Here is a 22,672-nt window from a genome sequence, read left to right as displayed (position 1 = left end):
AGTAGACACTGCAGTACAGTGCAAAAAGCAGAGTGAAGTGCAAAGAGGCAGTGCAATAAAGATCAGTTAGGTATTTGTGTAACCGTCCCTCGGGTTACAAAATCTGGTTATACAGGGTGGGGAAGCAAAATTTACAATGAACATTTAGTTGTTTTTTTCTCAGCAGACACTACGGCAATTGTTTTGAAACCAAACATATATTGATGTCATAATCATACCTAACACTATTATCCATACCTTTTCAAAAACTTTTGCCCATATGAGTAATCAGGAAAGCAAACTTCAAAGAGTGTGTGATTTGCTGAATGCACTCGTCACACCAAAGGAGATTTCAAAAATAGTTGGAGTGTCCATAAAGACTGTTTATAATGTAAAGAGAGAATGACTATGAGCAAAACTACTATGAGAAAGTCTGGAAGATACTATTAAAGAAGAATGGGAGAAGTTGTCACCCGAATATTTGAGGAACACTTGCGCAAGTTTCAGGAAGTGTGTGAAGGCAGTTATTGAGAAAGAAGGAGGACACATAGAATAAAAACATTTTCTATTATGTCAATTTTCTTGTGGCAAAGAAATTCTCATGACTTTCAATAAACTAATTGGTCATACACTGTCTTTCAATCCCTGCCTCAAGATATTGTAAATTTTGCTTCCCCACCCTGTACATTTCACTTTCATGGAAAAATACTTATTTTTCCAGACTGGGCAACATTATCAAACTTAAGAGAACAATATTAGTAAAGAACATCATAAAATAAAATAAAATAAAATAAAATAAAGAATTATCAAAATAAAGTCGGAGGTCTAATCAGTAATCAACACATTCAATTTTTCATAAACAATCAAGGTTTGTTTGGTTTTTACATGTCTTAGTGTCTTTTTGAAATTTGTTATTTCATTTTTGTAAATTAAAAACAGTGTGGGGGGGGCTTTACAAATTTACATTTGTGTATAAATTGTTTGGCCATAATAATCAAAGTATTATACATAATTTCTCTTTTTCTGTTCATGGTCCTGCCTTGTACCCACAGCCTGTCTGTTGTTGCCATACGGCTGGTGCCTCCGGTGTTCTGTGCGTCCTGGGCGGGGAAAGTCTACTTCATTTGACGTCAGGAGGATAAGTGCTCACTTCGGGGGCAGTGCCACAGGACGTTTCCCAGAACAATACCCCAAAGCCGGACCAAATCCGGGTGTGCGACTCCCATCCGAGCCGGACACCTGAACCCAGACTGGTTTATGTGCGTCTGCGGTGCGTTTACGCTCCGTCCTCCGAGGCGTTCAGCCCCGGATTCACCGGATACGAGAGCCGTCACCAGGAGGAAGACTTCCGATGTGAAGCCCGGCGGGGGAAATCGCTTCAGACAGTCGGTATTTACTCGGAAGCATCGATCGACATGTAGCGGCTCAGTGTTTGGGTATGTTGTGCGTCTTTGGTTTAATCACACAGCTGTGCGTGTTGACTGGTATGGAGGGTAAATGTGGGTGAACTGTGGCTGTCAGGAAACCAACACTGACCCCTTATTTAACATCGAAAACACACTCACGCCTTTGCACTTAAAATATCTGTAAGTAAAATGACTCCAAAAATGAACTCCAAATAGACACGCCTTAACCTGGTGTTTCCGATGGTTCAACTTTATATTATTTCTATTATTATGAAATGACATCCATGGGTAGTTCACGTGCCTGAAGAGCAGGAAGTGGCCTCTTTGTTGTCCATAAAAAAAGTCATCTGCAGTCAAGTTATATTTCACATATTTTAATTAAAGAACAGAAAGGTTAAAAGCTGTTTTGTACAAGGATGTGGGTGCAGGGGGGCCGCCATGGATTTGGGGCCCCTTGAAAAAATACCACTTAACTGCCATGTAAACCTACAATAAAAACACTGCAGGCATGGATCAATATTTCATCAATGTTATAATAGATTTTGAGATTTGGTGTAAGATTAATGAGAAAGATACTTTTTTTTTTTTTTTACAATGATATACAAATGCAAATAAAATATGGTTTTACATTTTGGATGGAAGTATATTTAAATTCATTTGAACTGCCTTTATCTGTTCTCTCATATGCTTCTTCCTCATCTGTGTTGCTGCTAGTGGTGCTGTGACACAGTGCTGACCCTGTAGGATGCAATATTACACTTCATAGTATATCCCTAATATACCCTGATCCCTGTGAGTGGTTCAGTGTCAGGAGTGGGGGTGGGACAACTAAGCCTGAGCACAAGGCTTCATCTGTTTGGCTAGAAAAAGTGATTTAGTTTACATATCATACTAAATTACCATTTTTTGATTTCCACACAATATATATGGTCCCAGACTGTGGAACAACCTGCCTCTGTATATCAGACAAGCTTCCTCCTTGCCCGTTTTTAAATCTCTTCTTAAAACCCACCTGTTCTCCTTGGCCTTTTAACACTCGTGCAACGTTGACATTTTTTATTTTTATTTTTAAAAAAAAATATTTTAACTTGTTTTATTTTATTTTAATGTTTTTAATGCTTTGATTAATTTGTATTGTGCATTTATTCTTTTGTACAGCACTTTGGTCCACTGTGGTTGTTTTAAAGTGCTTTATAAATAAAGTTGGATTGGATTGGATTAGATATTGGTCTGGGTCATATTGACAAAATATTATCATGCTAGATTTCCTAGATATCACAATAAACATCAAAATTATTGCTTCTTGGCCAAGCCAAGCGAAAGTGAACATCAGGGTCAATTTCTTTTTTCTCTTAAACAATATTTTTGATTACTCAACATAAAAGACATATATCTCTAGTTTCTAAAGTGTTTATTACCTCCGCCAAGGAGGTTATGTTTTTGCCAGGGTTTGTTTGTTTGTTTGTTTGTTTGTCTGTCCGTTAGTGTGCAACATAACTCAAAAAGTTATGGACAGATTTGGATGAAATTTTCAGGGTTTGTTGGAAATGGGATAAGGAAGAAATGATTAAATTTTGGTGGTGATCGGGGGTGGGGGGGGCCACTGATCAGCCTTGGCGGAGGTCTGCACTCTCCGAGTGCTTCTAGTTAAATTTGTACCCATTTTACAACTTGATATATAAAAAAATATATATGAAAATACAGTGTAAATTAAGAACAGTAAAGGTTGTAAATGGATGTATACAACATAAATTCATAAATAGCAATATGTGAATAAATATGTTCAAAATATATGCCTGTATCTAATCTTATATTTCATAATAATCAAATACTATAATGATTTTGAATGTTATTTATTATAAAAAAAAAAACAGCAGGAAGATGTGTATTAAATATAGTAATGAAACATATGTGGCCAAAGACTGATAATTTTATCAGTGTCTTAAAATCTTTGATTATTATTATTATTATGATGCATCACACTGAACAAACACCTCACTCCATTACTATGAATTAATGTCTTAAAACTTATATAAACATGTTATCACTTTCATTTTTGGATATAATGTACACTCATATATTTAGGAAAGTGTGGTATACTAAATATTTGCACTTTCCTTGAGGAACAGCACTTTTTGGCATTTTTTCCAAACCTTGAATAACTGCTGTATATTTTTTCTCTCTCCATTGCTTTGTCAATGATGATGAATTCATGTTTTTATTAAATATTTGGTTATTATTCTTTAATGGCATGTTAAAGTACTTGCTTAGACCTTCAATTTGAGCTATTATGGTTGCTGCTGAATAAATTCTTAAATCAGATATGGAATGACAAGTATTGCTACACAGTGGTTTCTCACTACATTACTTGCTTGGCCAGGCCCTTCTTTCAATTTGATGAAAGCAGACATTACCATCAAGAACACCTCACAAATCTACAGGTAGAAGAGTCTAATTAATTATACGGATTAAAAGTTTGTTTAATCAGTCATCAAAATATGCAGCTTTAGGGTTAGAAAATATATAAAATGATAAAATATTGAAACATTTTTGAAAGGTTTTAACAGACAAAGTCACAGTATAATTAAAACAAATCCAAAAGACAAATAGATGTACATCACAATTAATATCTTTTTTGTTTGTTTTCACCTTGCCCTAATTATATACCTTACTTAAAAATGGGCTTACACTTCATTACACAAATGGGCACTTGTAACTTATTCATGTATTTAGTTCCTTGTGCAATTGTATTATTCTTTTGTTGACAGAGTTTCTGTAAGTCAGTCTGTACCGCTACATTAATGTCATCTCCTGCCAACTTTTATTATAAAATGGAGGCTGCACAACTCTGATTGATAGATGTCAATAAGCACATCATACCTTAGATGATATAAATAGCTTAAAAAACACACATTTGTGAAATCAGATCTGCAATTAACCCAGTTATGGATCTTTGCTATCTTTCAAAAAAAAAAGTTTCCTTATAGTGCACAATAACAAATTAAAAGGCATTCCTCATGAATAACTACAATAATTCTTAAAATATACTGCAGTAACAGTCACAGCAGAAAACAGTCTTTACAGAAAATCCCTTACTAGGACATAAAACTGCTGCGCACCACATGGATGTGATGAATGCTTGCTGTTGGATTTATTTATTTATTTATTGTCAGGGAGCAGATGTTCGTTTTGTTGTTGCCACTGACACACAACCGTTAATCAGTACATGCATCCCAATCTGTCTTCTTTTCAAGCCTCTGCAGACTATACATTAAGGTAACCTGGGAGGACTAAGTACACAGTTGTTGATGTTAGTGACCTTCTCTGACCTCATTAGTTTAATTGCGGGCTGACTAATAATAACACATAATGTCGTACTTGGTTTTATTGCTAATCAGAAGCTACTTCAGGCGTTTCCAACAAAGCTGGATCCCCTCAGAGAGAAATTGAACTGAGCTAAAGGATTAATCACACTTAGTGGCTCATGAGGGAATCGCCATTCAATTTTTTTTTTTTTTTTTTTTGACTGCAGGGACACTGAATCCCTGTGATTGTTTTAAATCCAGACACTGCCTCACCTCAGCGTGGCTCCATCTGTGCTATCTGAACAGGCCAGAAGGCTGCAGTGGTGGCATCGTTCTCATGCTGTAAATCATAAAGCCTGGCAGATGTGTGACAGATGTGAGGGTGGGATATAGAATGGGTAGGGTGAAATGAGCAGGGTCTGCTTTGCAGTGTTGCATGGTGATAATGTGTTTGGAATGACTCCATCTAAAACACATGCAAATAGCCATTAAACTGCTGCGCGCAAAGGTCATTTCAGCAGATAGGGGTTTGAGGCATTTTGACATTATTGTGTGCCACTTTGTTTCCCTCACTTCTTATGTCTTCATCTGTTTTGTCTATAATGCAGATGATTCAAAGGTATGGGAGGTACTAATAAGGCTGTAACGTCAAATAGGCTGTGAGGCCGTCTGCCATGAAGAAACAAGCAAAGAAGGTGTTGGAAGACGAGGAACCTTTGTGCTGCTGTGAATATGTGAACAGCCTCGGAGAGCGTAGCCATGTAGCAGCCTGCTGCTGTGACTGTGAGGACCTGGATGATGTTTGTGACAGGTGACAATTAACTACCACAACCACACATGGTCTCAAATCAATTTTCTTTACACATACAACTGGAGGTTGAAAGTTGAAATGCATACATAAACCTTGGTTCAGCGCTCTCATGTGTCTTTGATAATATCCATTTAAATTGTGCAACAATAATAATAATAATAACAACAACAACAACAACAACAACAACAACAACAATAATAACAATAATAAATCAAGCATTTGAGGTAACCTTCTACAAGCTTTGAACAATGTTCTGTTGGAATTTTGGCCTATTCCTCCTGGCAGAAATGAGTCAGCCTCTGTGAGCTTTTTTAATTTGGTCTCCAAATCTATTCTTGCATTCAAGATAAGGCTTTGGGATGCCACTCTGAAAATGTTATTTTGGCTCCAAGCTATGTCGCTTCATTTTGGGCCATGCTTAGGAGCATTTTCCTGCTGATAAGTCCATGTAGCATTAGTTCTTGAAGCTAAATGGACTGATCTTTATCTTATTGGCTCATGTCTTCAGATTATTGATTGATTGATTGGTGAACAGCTTTTCAGGTTATGATAATATAGCATGTCTTTTCTGTGTATAGTGATATATTTATGCATGTTACCCCTACCATCTTTACTAATTCATAGACTGATGTCCTGGGAGGCTTTTGAATCTGTGACACCAAAATATGTTTATCTCTGCGAGGCAGCACATGTGTAGTTTTTGAGCGATTTGATCACTTTGTGGTCCTGTGGGGTTCAATTTAATTTATTTATAGAGCACCAAATCACAAAAATCCACTCAAGGCACTTAACATATTGAGGTCAAGACACTGCAGTGTTACAGAGGACAAAAACAACAAATTCCCCATGAATAAGCATTTGGCGACAGTGGAAAGGAAAAAACCTCCAACTGAACCAGGCTCTGGATGGGTGGCCATCTGTCTCAACCAGTAGGGTGGGTGGAGAGTGGAGAGAAAACAGAAAAACATAGAGAAACTATTGTCAAACACTGGGCAGGTTGACGAGGCTAGTTAAACTGGAAACACACAAAGTATGAGACACCTGTAGAGCGTATGTGGAGAGATGTTAATTTTTCCCAAACAGAAAGTAGACTTGTGGAAATCTAAAATTCCTATAGATTCTCCTCTAACAAGTCCATCTAATGTCTCTTAAGCCATGACATCCTCTAACAATGTGAAAAATTATAAATAAAAGCTGAAAAACCTCCACTTTTTTTCACACTGTCCAAAAAATAAAGCACTCTAACTTATGGAATATATATATTGAAATTAAATTTTTGCATTAGTTATCACTGAGTTTGAATACATTCAACCAAACCTCCATCCTCATTGTCTCATGGATGTATTACTGAAGCAAACATTTCCTTTTGTGGTCTGCCAGGTTTCTGAAGAGGGAGCCTCAGAAACCTGAATCCTTGTCACAAGTGGCTGCAGTTGTGACAGATCGGATTCGTGTGCCTTGGCTGTGGGGTGGAGCTCAAAAAGTGGACCTGTCCATCATCCCTCCTCTTGTGCTCCTTCCTGTCCTGCTCCATCTTGCTGCCCTTCACTTTCTGATTGGTCTGGTGGTTCTCACAGCTCTTCCGGGCCTGGTGTTGTGGTACTACTATTTCACGCATCGCAAGAAAGGACGCACACTGTTCTTTCTCAGCCTGGCCCTTTTCTCTCTCATGTACATGTACTACTTATTCATCGTGGAGGTGGTTCCCTTCGGGGATGTTGGAATTGTCCAGGTATCGTTGGTAACTGTTGGGGTGGTCCTAACCCTGGTAGCCCTCATCATCACCAAGAGAGATCCTGGTATTGTGGGGCCCAATCAGGAGTCCATCCATAGCACAGTGACATATTATAGTCCTCTGGAAGACCGAGACCCTGTCATCAACGGGGGGAGGCAGGAGGTGGCCATGACAGTCGCCAACCGGGCAGGACCATCGGAGCAAACTGGGGTGGAGCTACAGGAAAGTAACCAACGGAACTGGTGTCCTGTGTGTAAGGTGGTGCGGCCTCCGAGGGCAGGACATTGCCGGATCTGTGGTGTCTGCGTGCTGCGTCTAGACCACCATTGTGTCTGGTGGGTTCCATTCAAATGCTTCTCACTTTGCCTGTCATGTCTTTCCACTTTCTGTCACATCTCCAACATGTTCATTTTTTTGTCTGTTCTACAAAAAATATATAATTCAAGCATAAAAAAATTGCATTCTTTGAATATTAAAACATTGCATTTAAGTGGCTCTTTCCAGGTTATATAATGAGCTCATTCTGTTTGTCCTCTGCACACCTGCAGTGTTTTGAGTGACCATATTTGCATGTTGTATTGAGTCAACATAATTCATGGCAGTTAAAGCTTCAAAGTCAACATTGTCTTGCTCCCATCCACTCCTACACTTGTATGTGTGTACTGATGTGCAGCCGTTCCCTGCATGTGTGTAGTGTAACCCTGGGGTCTCAGTATGGTTTTGTCTGCCTGTGTGTGTACTTGTGTGTTTGTGCTTCCCCTCTGTTGCTGCTGCCATAGGATAAACAGCTGCGTGGGGCAGGCCAATCACCGCAGCTTCCTCCTTACACTCGTCCTCTTCCTGCTGACCTCCCTGTATGGGATCAGCTTGGTACTGCAGAATGTGTGCCCGAGACAAAACCTCCTCACTGCCCTACTCTACTGCCCAGGGGTCTACAACCAGTACAGGTAAAGAGAACACCGATACAGAGTTTGTACTCACAGGGGCAGGTAGCATTAGCATTTTGTTTCCTCATTGTGACTGTACTTTAAAGGTTCGGTGTGTGATATTTAATGTCATCTAGAAATGAAGTTCAAGATCAGACCACATCCGACTGAACAAACCCCATGTAGTCCAACACCGAGGCCACAAGAAATATGATTGGCCCTTGTTAGCGTCAGTGTTTGATTTATCTATATCTGGACTCTGAAAGATGCTTCCTCTGTAGATATAACTGGGTTATTTTTAAGTAACAATAACAGTCTTTTTTGCATGTGATGAGACTCTAATGAAATACAATTATGAATGTTCTATTTCTGCAATTAGATAATCCTTAATTCAACACACTGGACAAACTCTAATTATTAATAGTTCTTGCCTATAAGAAAAAAAATAGTGTACATCCACAGTTCAGATGGAACCCATGCAAACAGTGAATGGCAGAGCTTTGTAGCAGCAATCCAGAATGAAATCACCGTCTTTAAATAGCTAATTTTAATTGAGGCACTGCAGGGCATTTTGACATTTTTCCCACAATTAACCATATAATTAACTTCAGTGACTTTCATATCACACTGTTTTCACTGTTGTGTTCAGTCAGTAGCACAGAGAACTTGGAATGCCTATGAGGATGTTGGAAACCAATTGTTGGTTAGTGATTGCACACCAGGTGGTACTTTTGTAGTTGTTGGACTGTTTAGTGAAATAAACTGACTTAAAAAAAACACATCTACAAAAATTTGTTTAGGAAGCAAAAATACCCACATAGGATCACAAATAAGTCAAATAGATGTTTTGTAAATGTTTAGTAACTTGTTAGACGAGTACACAAAACTAGCTAATTGCCAAAATAAGAAATTAAGATGCCATATATGTATATTATATACACAATCAGTTGGATGCAGTGTTCATTGTGGACTGATGAAATGACCTGTATTAGTCTGTACAGGGAAATTTCATAGACCTAAAGATCAAATTAAAAATAAAATAAAAAACATAACTATTAGGTAGTTCATTACAAACTCAATAATTGAAGTAGTTAGTACAAATATACAAAAGAAGTCAAAATGGTGTAAATAGTAAAGTGTTTAGTCTGTTTGCTATTGGCTATGGTGTTTTGTTTTTTGTTTTTTTTTGAATATTTAAAATCCATATGAGCAGAATTTACTGGGTCATGAAATGGGTCCTTGAGCTTACATGACTGTGTGTAAGAGGTACATATACACCAGATAAGAAGGAACCACTGCTGTAGAGACCACACTTTTAGCTCTTTAAAACAAACTATAAACTTGTCGTATCAGAGGTCATTAATGATGCTGCAGCAGGATTCACCGTCTCTTCTAACTGTGTTCCAGAACTGCTCTCTGCTTCACCTGTGCATGGTACAGCAGTATTGTGACTGGAGGGTTACTCCACCTGCTGCTTGTGCAGGTCATCAACATCAGCTACAATGTGACCGAGCGTGAGGCTCGCATGGCCCTGCGCGAGAAAACTGCTCGCAGCGCCTGCTGGGGACTTGTTGTGGACACGGGCGTCTATTCCAGAGGATTCCGTGTCAACTGGGCTGAGTTCATGACCATGGCAGACAAAGTGAAGCTCCAATCTGCTACCCCAACAGACTTGGTGTAAGAGATGCTGCCTAATCAAAACTGAGTCTTGAGCTTTTTCCTGCTGTTCTGTTCATGTCCACTGGATGGCAGCATGTCTCCTTTGACTTATAATTTACTTGAATGGCCTTTTGCTTGGCAGCAGACTGGGGAGCTGCCAGGACTGTTATCAGCAATGCTTTAATATCCAGTTTATTACGACATATGAGTTACCACCTCAGTTACCCTGACACATAGCAATAAAATAAACCTTAATAAGATACACTGACCGCCATTAATGTCACTGACATCCGGCATCTCTTCTATGCAGCTGTATCCACTCACACTGACCTTTATTTTCCTTCCACTTATCGTTTTATCTATCTGTCCCTTACACTGGATGTCTTCCCTGGATTTAAACAATATATTATATCTCCTCTATGTTCTAGTGCCTTGCTGGTTGGTGACTAAAGGCTGAATGAATGAACTGTTCATTTTTGCAGGGATGGTTTCGAGGAGCACAATACAAGACAATACGATGACTCTGGTCAATCTTGATGAACACATGGTTCTGAACATCAGTTCAAGGATGACATCTGCTCACTACACCTCCTCTTTCTTCTGTAAACAGTCCTCTGATGTGATCATAAAGGAGTAAACCTTGCTTGGCTCAAAGGTACAGCCTCATGGATATGCGTCATAGATATTTCCTTTAGGGCACATGCCAAATAATTGTGCTAATTAGTGTTTCACAGCATATCACTATTAATAGTTTGGACAGACTGGAATAATTCAATACCTTCTTTACTATTAAAAGCTGGTTTGAAATGACTCTCAAATTAGACACCTCTGTAAAATCACAAAAGACTGAAAAAGCAAATAAATCGATACACATTAACGTCAGCTAGAAAAATTAGACTCTGCTTTTCAGTGCTTTCCATTCCAGCTGCTTTTATTGGTCGTCAAAGATGTTGAAAGCGTTTTCCTATTCTTATAATTGTTGGGTCCATTAAAGTCATGTTATATATTTTTATTAAACAAATGTGAAAAATGTGACATGTTTGTTGGTTTTCTGTTTTATGTATGCGTCCTGTGATGTGTATTTGTGCAGACATACAATGTCGCTCCTGCAGGTATGGCGTCTGTCAGGCTTTTACAGTAGATAGGAGCGGAATTCGGGCACAACCTCGGCCACTATCCGGCTGAGCTTTCTCCGCCGCTCCTCCCTCTCTCTTTCCTTTCGCAGCAGACATGGAAGCTGCCTCCAGGCCAGGAAACATCGTCGCAACACCCGTCTGAAGTGCAGGCAGATGGAGGGACAGACGGGAATAGACCAAGTGAGCAATACGAAACTGAATTGTAGAGACCTCTGGGTTGACAATGCCTAATGAGTTTTTGACATAATGTTAGTTGGGGTTTATTGAAAATGGCAGCGGGCCAGATGGTGTGAATTCACCTGCTGGCTGTGGTCATTTTATTTACACCTGTGAAGTTACAACAGATTCATATTTTGTGGGAATGATAAGGACACATTATGTAAGGCCAGTGCTACAGCCCTCATTACCTTGGCTGTGCCTGTATTATAATGCAGTATGCGTTTTCTGCAAAATCCATTGTACATCGACAAACATAACTAACTTGTTTCTCAAAATTTCTCAATGAAAACATAAAGATGTAGCTGGAAAGAGCAAAAACACCCCCAAACTCTATTAACCATAATACGAGGACTCCATAAAGTCTAACTGCTGATTAGAAGGACTAAATTAAATGAGATGAGATGGTCTAATTTACAATGTAATGCACAGGTGGTTGCAGTGGTAAGAAAAAAAAAATCAAAATTTGTTAATGGACCGGCAAATCCCACTTTCACATCAGCAAATTTCCAACAGCTGCTCACACTCTGGTTAAAACCATTGTCATGTTCTGCCCTACCTGAAATAATGCACTTTAGGTGTACAATAAAATGTGAAAATTCCTAAGGCGCTTATGTTACTGGGGGAGCATATCTGCACCAACCATATGGAAAAGTCATGGGTTGCTGACCTGCTATTGTGCTCCTGAGCCAGCTCCTGACGGTCCCACTCCACCAGCCTTTCCTGGGTCACATGATCGAGCAGAGCCAGCAGAACCCTCCTCAGAGTGTTAGCACGATAGAAACGCTCAGCTCTCTCCTCCTGAATCATCCGCCAGTCCTTTAACTGAAAAAACACAACAGGCATTCAGGCGCACAGTAAATAGGAACGTTGCAAAACTGGCATGAGCTGACTGAAAATTTAGTAAATAAATGTTTTTATCATGCTGTGAAACAATCTTTCTGGGGCCCATTTTTGTCATGGTGCTATGGCTTACCATCAAGTGATGAGACTGTCACTTGGTTAAATAAGAAAAAGGCAAAAAGTGTTTTTTTTTTCGTCACGGTCTGGGGCCTGAAACCATTACTGACTGCACGTAGAAGAGATTAAGAAAAGGTGGCGCTCTGAGTCCAAGGCAGAAGATGGGGAGACTGCAACACTGATTGAGAAACTGAATATTTGTGCGAGTGTATGTGTGGGTGTATACGCACTCTTTTCCAACAGCTTAAGCTCCTCCGAAGCAAAAAGTGCTGGTGCAGTTGGTCAGCAGAAGCTTCTTTCTCAGACAGGGACGCTCTTGCTGATTGCTGCCAGGCTAGTGTACATCGCCTCAGGAGGAATAGATTGCGATGACTCTCAGCCAGCTGGCGGGGAGTGAAAAGAAGTGTTGATGTACGTTGATGAATGCAACCATATTCTAATGTGCCAGATAGAAACAATATGGTGATATTGTATAAAAGAAATGCCCGTCTTTGACTACAGATCACACCTAACATCTATATGCACAAGATTATCTGTGTGTATATGAGATGCTGTGCAAAGCCACTGACACTTTTAAACAATACATGATTAAACTGTTAGAGGAACACAGAAAGTGAGATTATATTGTGTCACTTGCTTTCATTTGGATGTTTTCCCTCTGAACATATCTGTGTATCCAGCCTTTGTATGTCCGTTTCCAAGAGTGGGCCGTTGAGTGGTGGTGGGTACATGACTGCTTGTATCTTTGTGTTTGGCTCAAGATATTGGCTATTGCTGCCGAGAAAGTATTTTTACCACAACAGTTATCACAATTATCAGTCTATTAAGCCGTTAGAGTGGGTTGTCTGTGGATACACAATGTGGGATATGTGGATCTTCATAATATTAGTATTAATGAGTTTTATAGAGCACCCGAATCAATTCTCTATCGTCTGAGTGACTGGGATGATAAATAAATATGAGTAATTGACAGCCAGAGCAACTGGGGGAATATGAATAAAAGTCAAAGACTAGTAATTACGCCACAGTTGTAGGATTTAAAATGCTCTCTTTATTGGTTCAATTAGCTTTTCTAGTGATTGAAAAGTCTGTGCTCTTGTACCTCTTCTACTGAAGCTGGTGTAATTCAGTGGTAGTTACAAGACGAAAAGGAATATTTAATCCTCTTTGTGTCCTACATATTTTTTAACACAGATTAGTCTTTATACTCTTTCAAAGATTTTAAAGAAATGACTAAATAAGCTTTTTCAGATGTGAATATTAGGAAGAATTACATCAAGTAATGGCCCATGTATCATCAAAAACATCCAGGCACTTGCTGATTTGCATTACAAAAAGAGTCTTTAATATAAAGCAGTTTGTGCGTTACAGCTGTGCGCACAGTGCCAAAACCAGATAGCAGATGCACATACTGGATTGGCTCTTTATTGTTGCAAGACTAACAGGAACACTTTTAATATTTAAATTTGTGGTATGCACATGGACTTCGTACCACATTACTTTTGATGGTCAGAAATTTCCATCTTACTTTTTGTAATTCTGTTCAAATAGCTTATGTGGTAAAGGAAGGCCAGAAGCAGTCCTTGCACAGTTTGTTGTTCAAATTGGATTTCTATGGTCCCATGAAAGGCGAGAATCAAAAATGCCTCTTGGGTTGTAATTATGTAAGGTGTTGGAGAGCTAAGAGGAGTCCAGAATGGGCTGGGAGCTGAAATGTGCAGAACAGGTGATGTACCTGTATGTTGGCTTGTCTGAGCTGAATGAAGCGTTTCCATGGAGCTATTCCTCGCCGTAGTAGCAAGATTCTGTGGTAGTGTTGACGGGCCATCTTTGTGAGCTCCTGTTGCCTTTGCTGTTGTCTCTGTTTCTCCTCTTCCCTCTGCAGACACATTATTTCCATAAGTACCGCAGTACATTCTGCATGGCATGTGATCACACTTGCAGTAGATGACTGTTAGGTCTATTCTGATATGTCTTTGTGAAGTTCCATCAAATATGGAATACATCTCACCTCTCTTTCCTGTCTTTTCTCCTCTCTCCTCTTTTCAGCTGCTCTGCGTTTCTCCTCTTCCTCCTCCCTTTGCCTCTGTTCTTCAGCCGCTTTCATCTCAGCCTGAAAGTTTGATTACATTTCCTTTTTAAATAAATGTGACCCAACAAAACAGTCTGTTTGTTACCACCAACATGCAATTTGTTTCTTCACGATACAATGTCACAATTTCTCACCAACTTTTCCTCTTCTTTTTTTTTCTTCAGTTCCTGGATTTCCTTTCTTCGTTCTGCACGCTCTTGTGCACGTGCCTCCATAGCTTCAAAGAGAGCGAGAGGGATGAAATGAGCTCAGAGTATTCCTCTGAAGTTCCTCAACAGCTCTTCAGGAGGAAATGTGTATGTTAAATTTGTTTGGGCATTCATATTCTAAACGTGTATCCAAGGTCAAGCTAAACGTAGAAGCTATTGTGGAGCACTATAAACTCAGAAGCATTTATTTATGCAGAAATTTCCCCATACTTGTGGCTCAGGGTCATGCAATTTTCTCACGTCATGACAAAAGTATTTGCTCATTCTGTCTCTGTATCCTTGGAAAGTCATTTGTGCCTCATGTGTGTATTTTTGAATACATGTATCTGTGTGAATGTGAACAATCTTCTCTTCTATTAAACTTGCAGACTGACCTGTGGTGATTGGATGGGGGCATGTCTGACGTGTGACGGTTTTCCTCTGAGGTGTACATTGACTGTCAGGTTGTCCAGTAACCCTCAGTGCCCTGGAACAGAGCAACAAAGATCTGTCTTTCTCCTCCTTGCCTCGCCTGTTTTATTCAGACAGGTATCCACTCAAGACAAGCTGAAGCAACATCACACTGTCTATAAGTCATGAATTTAAATGAAGTGCAGAACTTCTTGCGTTTTGCTGATAAAAACATTTTTCATGCTGTTCAAAGTCTCACAGACTGACTTTTTTTTAATGATTAATAAAGTTTAGAAATTTAATCATCTCTTGGAAAGCATATTTAATCTGTCCTCACAGGAACAGATAATTACGTGAATGTTCAAAATATTAGCTTTTGCCCAAGAGCTCATCTGTTCTCTCTAAATTTTAACTGTTTCTCTTTCTTTGTATCTACTCCTGTCTAATTTATGCTTAAGGAAAGCTATTAACACAAAATAGCTTTTACCCTAATTCACCTCAGGGTCGCCCATGAAAAGTAAGTGGAAATTCAATATTCAAGTTCTAAAAAGGTCCGCATTTAGCCCCAGAGTTCGGTCTGCCATTAGTCTCTATTGAGACTAAGGAGTTAGAAAACCGACATGATTATTTATCATGTTTAGATTTGGATCTAGTTTTAGAGCAAATAGTAAATTTGTAGCATTAGAGAAAAAAGCTTTGGCTTTATGTAGTTTTACTACTGGAGAAGAGGCTAGGCTAATGATGCAGTACACTGAAATAATCCTAAACAGTAAAGGCACAAAAATGAAATATGCATTTTATACTCATATTAAATTTTTTTTCTTGTTTTAGTGTCAATGGATCTACATGTGTTAAATGTTTACTACCATATACTAAATAATATTAGATGTGAAATAGCCAGAATCATCCCTAAATGGGGGGTGGGGGTGGGGGGTGGGGTGCTTATCACTTATTGCAACAGTCTGAGTTCAGATTTAACCCAGGACCCTTTGCTGCATACCACCCCCTCCTTCTCTCCTCTTTTCTGTTTCTTTCTACTTGAAATCTACCTATTAAAGCAGAAAATATAAAAAAATAAGTGTTAAAACAAGAATCATCCTTAAATGAGGACACACACTTAGCTCAACTGTAATGGTCTTATAAGCAAGTAACAAAATGATTAAACCTGTCTTTACGTTTCCATATGTCACAGTGGACATACCTCTGCTCTGTGGAACCACATTTGTGGCTCTTTAGTTTTGTGCCTCCTGGACTTGACAGCTGGATAAGCTGCGCTGTTTTCTGTGCTTCCAGCTCTAAGCCCATCATGCTCTGTTCCTCCTTCAGCCGTGCAATTTGGACTTGCTGCTCCTTCAGCAGCTTCCTCTGCTGTGTGATGATCTGCTGCTGAACTGCATGTCTGTGCTCAAATCGGCCGCCCGGTGCTGCCATACTTTTTGAATGGGCAAAGCCACCATTCTCGTCTCTCTGCTGTGCCTTGTGGAGCTCAGCAGCAGTTGGTACTACATGCCGCCGGCTTACCTGCCATGGCTGAGTGGGCTGGGCCACAGAAACTGCAGTGGCCACATGGGTTTTATCCTGAAGTTGTGCTGGAGCATCAGGGGCTACTGTACCTGTCCCATGATGATCCACCTACAGCAAATAAAATAAAACACATAATATGGCAAACCTGCCCCTTGGTCCAGGTACACCAGCATGTCCACGTGGGCCCCAGAAGGGTTACATTTAGGCTGCGTATAAGGGTCCCATGTGGGTTTGTCCACAGTTTCCATGGTGGCCCCACATGTGTTTATCCATATCAGAATCAGAATTTTTTTATTGTCATTGTACTAAGAACAACAAAATTGAGGTAGAGCTCTCAGGTTCAGTGCAAGAATTTACAGACAGACAACAAATATCAGTAAAACAACAACAAGTATCAATAAAAGGCACAGTTATTTACATTAAAAAAACTAAAAGGTATTGCAAACTAAGATATTTGTAAAACATAGAATTTAAGTAGTGCAAATAACATGAGAAGTAGTGCAAATGACATTAAAGATAAATATTGTGGGATAAATAGTGTGCAAAGTAAATAATATGAGATATTCAGATCTCTGATTCTGATTCTGATATGGGCAAACACATATGGTGCCACCATGGAAACTGCGGACAAACCCTCATGGGACCCTTATATGCAGCCCAAATGTAACCCTTCTGGGGCCCACATGGACATACTGGCTGGAAGTAATAACACATATGCAGTATCAGCGATACTGCTGTTAGGCAAAACACAACAATAAATGAACAATACTGATTGCAAAAAATGAAAGACAGTGGAATAGAGCTCAAGGGATTAAATAAATAAAGCAGTAGATGAAGCTGCATGTTCAGGAATTAATAATGGAGGCTGCTTATACACAGGATTCCTGGAGGTGGACAGTCTCAAGATTAAATAGTGCTGAGATACTTATAGAAGCTGTATGCAACAGCCATGAGAGTTAAAAGAAGATGAAATATCAGAATAAGTAAAAGGTCAGACAATACCTTTTAGTGACAACAGAACCTGAATTCAACAGTTCAGTGTTGTTCTCTGTCTGACAAAACTCTGCAATGATTTGAGCTCGGTCCAATCACAAATAAGAAGTGGCGTCCTCTTTCATCTGGAGCAGGTGAGATGTGCATCACCACAGTGTTACTGAGCCACCATCATGAACCTAATCCTGTTCTGAAATGTTGTTGTGTTCTGACCCTCCTCTGCCTATAATGTTTCAATAATGATCCCATCACTATTTAATTTTTTACTGAGTTTGTTCCCACCTCCACAAATCCTGTATATAAGCAACCTCCAACATGAACTTCCGTAACTCCAACTCCAGCTACTCTTTTCTTCCATCAGTCTCTTGAGCTCTACTGCTCTACTCCACGATCCTACACTTCTTTCTTCTCTCTGCCATTCTTGCCATCTGCTCTATGCCCACCCATTCTCCTCTTCTCTGCTCTCTCGCTCACGTCCTCCAAACTTGTGAATATTTCAGCAGGAAAGGTATTTTTTGTGTCTGCTTGATGTGCTGGAAAAGGTTCCTCCCATACAAAGAGAAGACAATTAAGTCTCTGTTTAGTTTTTTTCTAATGAGACCAATGAGCAGAACTGATGTTTCTAATTAGCGTAATATGTGTCATTTTTCTTGAACTGATTTCTCAGTTTTTTTCCACCGAGAAGCATTTCAAGGTAGCCAACATCAGAAATGATCCAGGCACATTTATATGCATTTATATGTGAATTTCTGAGTGCACCTCTCACCTTCTGCCTTGCCTCTGGTAGTTTGGGTACCTCAGTTGGTGTCATTGCTGCCTGATATGCTGGGGTTTCTGTGGCCTTGAGTTTGCCTGTTCTTGCAGCACTGATTAAGGCAGCCATCTTGCGTCGAGTTTCCTGCTGCTGAGCCAAGAGCTCTCGTTGCTCTTTCTGCATCCGACACCAGAGCTGCCAGTCATTTAGAGATCGCTGTAGTAAACGTCTTCGGTCACTTTCCACAGCCAGTTGACATTGTCTAAAAAGCAAGAAAACAAAAGTGAGGTCTAGATGGAGCTCAGTAATTGCTTGGAGTGAAGATCCTACAGTTACCACAGTAATTAATGGTCGTTTTACTGATACGTTTTTAATACATATTGTGTCAGTTGTGCTAAAAGGCAGAATTTCCACCATCAGAGGTTAACTCAACATCAGTTATTTTTTGTTCTTGCCTATTTTCAGCTTGAAGCTCCTCCTCTGTTCTTGCCACCTCTCTCTGCTTTTGTTCTGCCCACACAACTGCTCGCCAAGCTCGCCAAGCTCTCAGCTGCCTCTTCCAGTCACACAGGGCCATGGCCTTGCCCATGCGTAGCCTTTGGTTCAACACTACTGAATACCATCCAGAAAAATGCTTCTGCACACACTAAAAAATAAGCACAGTGCATTAGTGAAGGAAAACCCCAAGCTCATAATTACAACAGTAAATATATATAGAGTACATACACAACTGAAGGCACTTATGCATCCATCTATATGCAGTTCTGCTACCTACCTTTATGTTGTGCATACAAAGCATGATTTGTATTTGTTGCTCTTTGTGCAGTTGTTTTGGGTCCTGCTGCTGCTGCTGTTTTGTGAGGAGCAGAGGAGCTGACGGTGGGCTCTTGACTGACCTCTGCTCTCTTTCCCTGTGGAGTGCACATACAGCCAATACACAATTTACCAAACCCCAGAGCAGACTCCAAGAAATCTCTAGAGAAAACCCCAGAAACTGCAGTAAAATAATCTTTTTTTGGGTGGAATATAACGACTTAGGACTTTTATTCCAGCATGCTTTTTGTGTTCACTTTTAGAACTTGCACATTACATAAATATTTTATTTTCTGCTGTTTTATACTGCCAGTCACTTACATCGCAAAGGGAAATATTATGCTTTACTCCACTCCATATTTTGCAAAATAGCTAATTCCTTTTGACAAGTCAATTTTATAGATAATACTTCTGCACCTCTACTTCAGTACCATTTTTTGTGATTACTTGTCACCGAGTACTTTTACACCATGGTTTTCCACCTCTAATATCATTATAGATGGAATCTACAGCTGTGGTAATGGCACTGACTAAGACAAGCTCAGACAAGGTCATATACCAATAGACAACAGCAGTAAAAACTCATTCTAGCCACAGACCTCGACAGGAACACATGGCAACAATACTGTCATATATGTGGGGTTTAGGGTGGATCAGGTAAGATCACACACAGTGCAATCAGGGAGAGGTAGTAAGTAATTACAAATATAGGGGACTCCTGCAACCACATCATCAGAGGCCACTGGTTGCCATGGATACCATACCTCTGTCGAGCCAGCTGTTCCATACATCTCTGTTCCTCCATCTGCCGACGCAGTCTCACCATCTCCTGTTGAATCATCTCCTCCTGTCTGCGCGCCTCCTGATTCTTCCTGATCTCCTCCTGTCGCTCCCTCCTCTTTGCCTCCTCTCTGGCTGCGCGCTGAGCCTCCTTCTCCCTCTGCTGCCTCTGCCTCTCAGCATCCCGCCGAGCCTTGTTCTCTCGCACCTTCATTCGCAATCAGGAGCAATTAGTGTAATTCAGAACACAATTTGGATGCCCATCTCTCCAGCTGATTCACTCAGGGGAACATGCATTGACAGTTTATCAACCTACAGCACATATCACTAATGCCACTCAAGAATCCTTTGCATCACTTTAGGGACATGCGTACCTGCTGGTGTCGTGCTTCCATGGTGGTGACTGGATCTCTGAACTTTTTCGTTGTTTGGCCAACATCAAGAGTCAGTTGCTCCATCATCCCAGAATCCAGCACTTCTTGCTTCATCAGACCTTGTAAGAAGTTACTAACGGTGCTGTGTTCTTCTTTCTCAGCCAGGTAGTTGTATAAGTCTAAGTAAATTTCCACAAGTGAGGTGAAAAAAAAAAAATTGTTTCATTTAATGGCTGAGATATGTTTAAAAGACCATATCAGTTAATTCATCCCATAGCTGTTGGTGCTTTAATTTATTGTTGACCATTTTGCACATCATACAATAAATTTTTAAATTGGTTTCCTTCCAGCCACCTTGTCTTTGTATTCAGTTCATTAAACCATAGTGAGAAAAATCTATGTGAATAAATTCAATACTTCAATGAGATGGTCAGTCTACAACAATAAACAATTAGTTCCCTATCCATAGGATATATTATTAAATGTACTATTATGCAGAATAAAAATATGGATTAAATAATTACTCAAGGCTCTAACATCCAATGTTTTGGTTCAAAGTTTTGAAAAGTATTACATTCACCGCATAAGAAATGGAATACTGAACATAAGTTTTTGTCTCCAGCGTTTAATAATGAATACAAAAAATTTTCTGGGATGTGATTTTAGACTTATTCACTTAAAGTAAAACTTTACTTGGGTAACTTTTCTTGATAAAATTGCAAGTCCATATAATATATGATGCTTGTACACAAATGCAAGAATGCACCCAATAAAAACTTAAGGGAGGCACTGTGTTAGAAATGATAAGCATGAGATTTTTTCAGTATTGTGGGTAATAAACAGAGTACCATCAAAGTTGCTGTAGGTTTGGACCATAGGCTGAAAAGAAGCCACTGGAACAGGGCTCCTTCTCTCAGCAGGGCTCATCAGGTCATCTTCATCCATCTCTAGCTCCAGTCGCAATTTGCTGCTCAGCCAATTATCTAAAAGAGCCTGAGCTGCAAATACAACAACCCAAGCACGCATCAGTATTCATCTTGCAGCTGCAAAGGCTCCACTTTTCTATTATAAAGATAACATTTTTGTGGTGACCCTATTGACCTACCCTCGCTATAAGCATCATTGTGATCTTTTAACTGGTCGGAGCTTTGCAAAGCTACAGCCAGGTGATTGGTACCAGAATGAGGTTTCTTGGGGGAGAGGACTTCAGACACAGCAAACTCAGAGGCCATCTCCACACGCTGAGGGCAAGCAATTTCATAAAAGGAGTCAAAATAGAGGTAGGTCCACACCTAACTATTGGCCTATCTTTATCAGTTAACCTAATGTTTATATTTTTATATTGTGAAAATATACACACTAAATGACATAAATTCCTCTTACCTTCCTCCACTGATCAATATCATCATTCCTCAGATGCATCTGATTTAGGGAGCAAAGTATAAGCAAATATCAATTGTGTGACAGAAGTCAACATCCATGTATACATGGCCTCACGGTCACCTTTGCCATCTTAAAAATGCCCTGACAAGCTCGTGGAAACCTTGAGCTGCAGGCACAGGGTGTAAATTGAGACCTGAACCAATTCTTGGTGCCTGCGGATTATTTTAGAGGAAAGCTTAGCCATTGCCTTAAATCAGCAGATTATGTCCAAAATCATTTCCCAGACATGACAAAGTAGGTACTTTACAAGAAGCAATTCAGATATCTCTGTCTCTGGGTGCGAATATGTAAGGCTGCAGGCATGATCAGAGAAAGGCCATCTCTCATCCTTTCCTTTGACATGAATGTGATTCCATAGGCTACATATAACACCTCTGAGCTTTTCCTTCATTCACAAATCCAATAGGACACTTTCACAATTACAGTCCGTTTTACCGCTCCACTGGGTTGTATTAATCCCGAGAAAAAAGTAAAAATAATTTTTTGTAGATATGAGAAAGTAACAAGGTTAGTATGCAGTCTTTTTAATCTATCATTCTTTTTTTCCTTTTTCTAGTTGTGAAGTCTAAACAAATCTAAAATGTTGACGCAACTGACCTCTCATTTCACAGAACATTATTCCACACCTGATTTACCTTTTCTGCAGATGTGTTATGCTTTCCATGCCGCCGCCATCCTAACAGGTGATCATTGTGCCCGGGGAATGTCATAATCTGCTTTGTTATAGACTTTATATCTTCTGCTATTAATCTACAACAGCAAACATCGTTTCACTATCCTCTTCGGGCAATTAACGCCATTAAACAACCACATTAATCGACTAGTTATATCCTATCGCTTGTTCAGAAGTCACTATGAGCTCTCACAAAACCCAAGACCTTCACACATTTTAATTTGGAGAGCAAAGGACTCTGGGTAACGTAGTTTATTAAAGTAGTTTAACTTGACCTGTTCCGAGACAATAAAACATTTCAGAACTACGTTTCCCATCATACTGTGTCCGTTGTTCGGGCGTCTCTCTGGTAACCATAGCAACATTTTAAACTTTTTTAATGCATTAAATTTGCTTTAAAATATAACAAAATAGAAAACAAATATTAAAATAGTAAATAATGCAGATATTTTCTATAATGTACAATTGTGTGTTTTAATTAATATAGTTTGGTA

General features: G+C 39.5%; 2 protein-coding genes across 4 annotated transcripts; one reads left to right on the top strand and one right to left on the bottom strand.

Moving 5' to 3' along the window:
- Positions 1-1,091: 1,091 nt before the first annotated feature.
- Positions 1,092-10,853, top strand: zdhhc23b (zDHHC palmitoyltransferase 23b). 2 transcript variants are annotated; one of them, XM_030123204.1, is made up of 6 exons: positions 1,092-1,415; positions 5,347-5,501; positions 6,882-7,571; positions 8,016-8,183; positions 9,570-9,839; positions 10,304-10,853. In XM_030123204.1, exons 2-6 carry the CDS (start codon positions 5,365-5,367, stop codon positions 10,356-10,358), a joined length of 1,320 nt encoding a protein of 439 aa, XP_029979064.1. In that variant the 5' UTR covers positions 1,092-1,415; positions 5,347-5,364; the 3' UTR covers positions 10,359-10,853. The 2 variants fall into 2 exon arrangements, with proteins under 2 accessions (XP_029979064.1, XP_029979063.1); XM_030123203.1 differs by having other exon boundaries at positions 1,093-1,415; positions 5,299-5,501.
- Positions 10,735-22,411, bottom strand: ccdc191 (coiled-coil domain containing 191). Of its 2 annotated transcripts, none has more exons than XM_030123201.1 (17): positions 22,141-22,411; positions 21,446-21,484; positions 21,168-21,303; positions 20,911-21,060; positions 20,063-20,241; positions 19,673-19,896; positions 18,871-19,006; positions 18,551-18,741; positions 18,108-18,357; positions 16,026-16,456; positions 14,809-14,900; positions 14,360-14,442; positions 14,145-14,246; positions 13,869-14,012; positions 12,364-12,516; positions 11,844-11,998; positions 10,735-11,095 (listed from the first exon to the last, which is right to left on the bottom strand). In XM_030123201.1, the coding sequence occupies exons 1-17, from the start codon at positions 22,213-22,215 to the stop codon at positions 10,954-10,956; spliced, it is 2,682 nt and encodes an 893-aa protein (XP_029979061.1). In that variant the 5' UTR covers positions 22,216-22,411; the 3' UTR covers positions 10,735-10,953. The 2 variants fall into 2 exon arrangements, with proteins under 2 accessions (XP_029979061.1, XP_029979062.1); XM_030123202.1 differs by having other exon boundaries at positions 16,026-16,458; positions 18,113-18,357.
- Positions 22,412-22,672: the final 261 nt, after the last annotated feature.

Source organism: Sphaeramia orbicularis, chromosome 20 (assembly GCF_902148855.1).
Source record: "Sphaeramia orbicularis chromosome 20, fSphaOr1.1, whole genome shotgun sequence".
Taxonomy (NCBI): domain Eukaryota; kingdom Metazoa; phylum Chordata; class Actinopteri; order Kurtiformes; family Apogonidae; genus Sphaeramia; species Sphaeramia orbicularis.
Note: the sequence above shows the minus strand (reverse complement) of the source record. Positions and strands in the feature narration are given on the sequence as shown.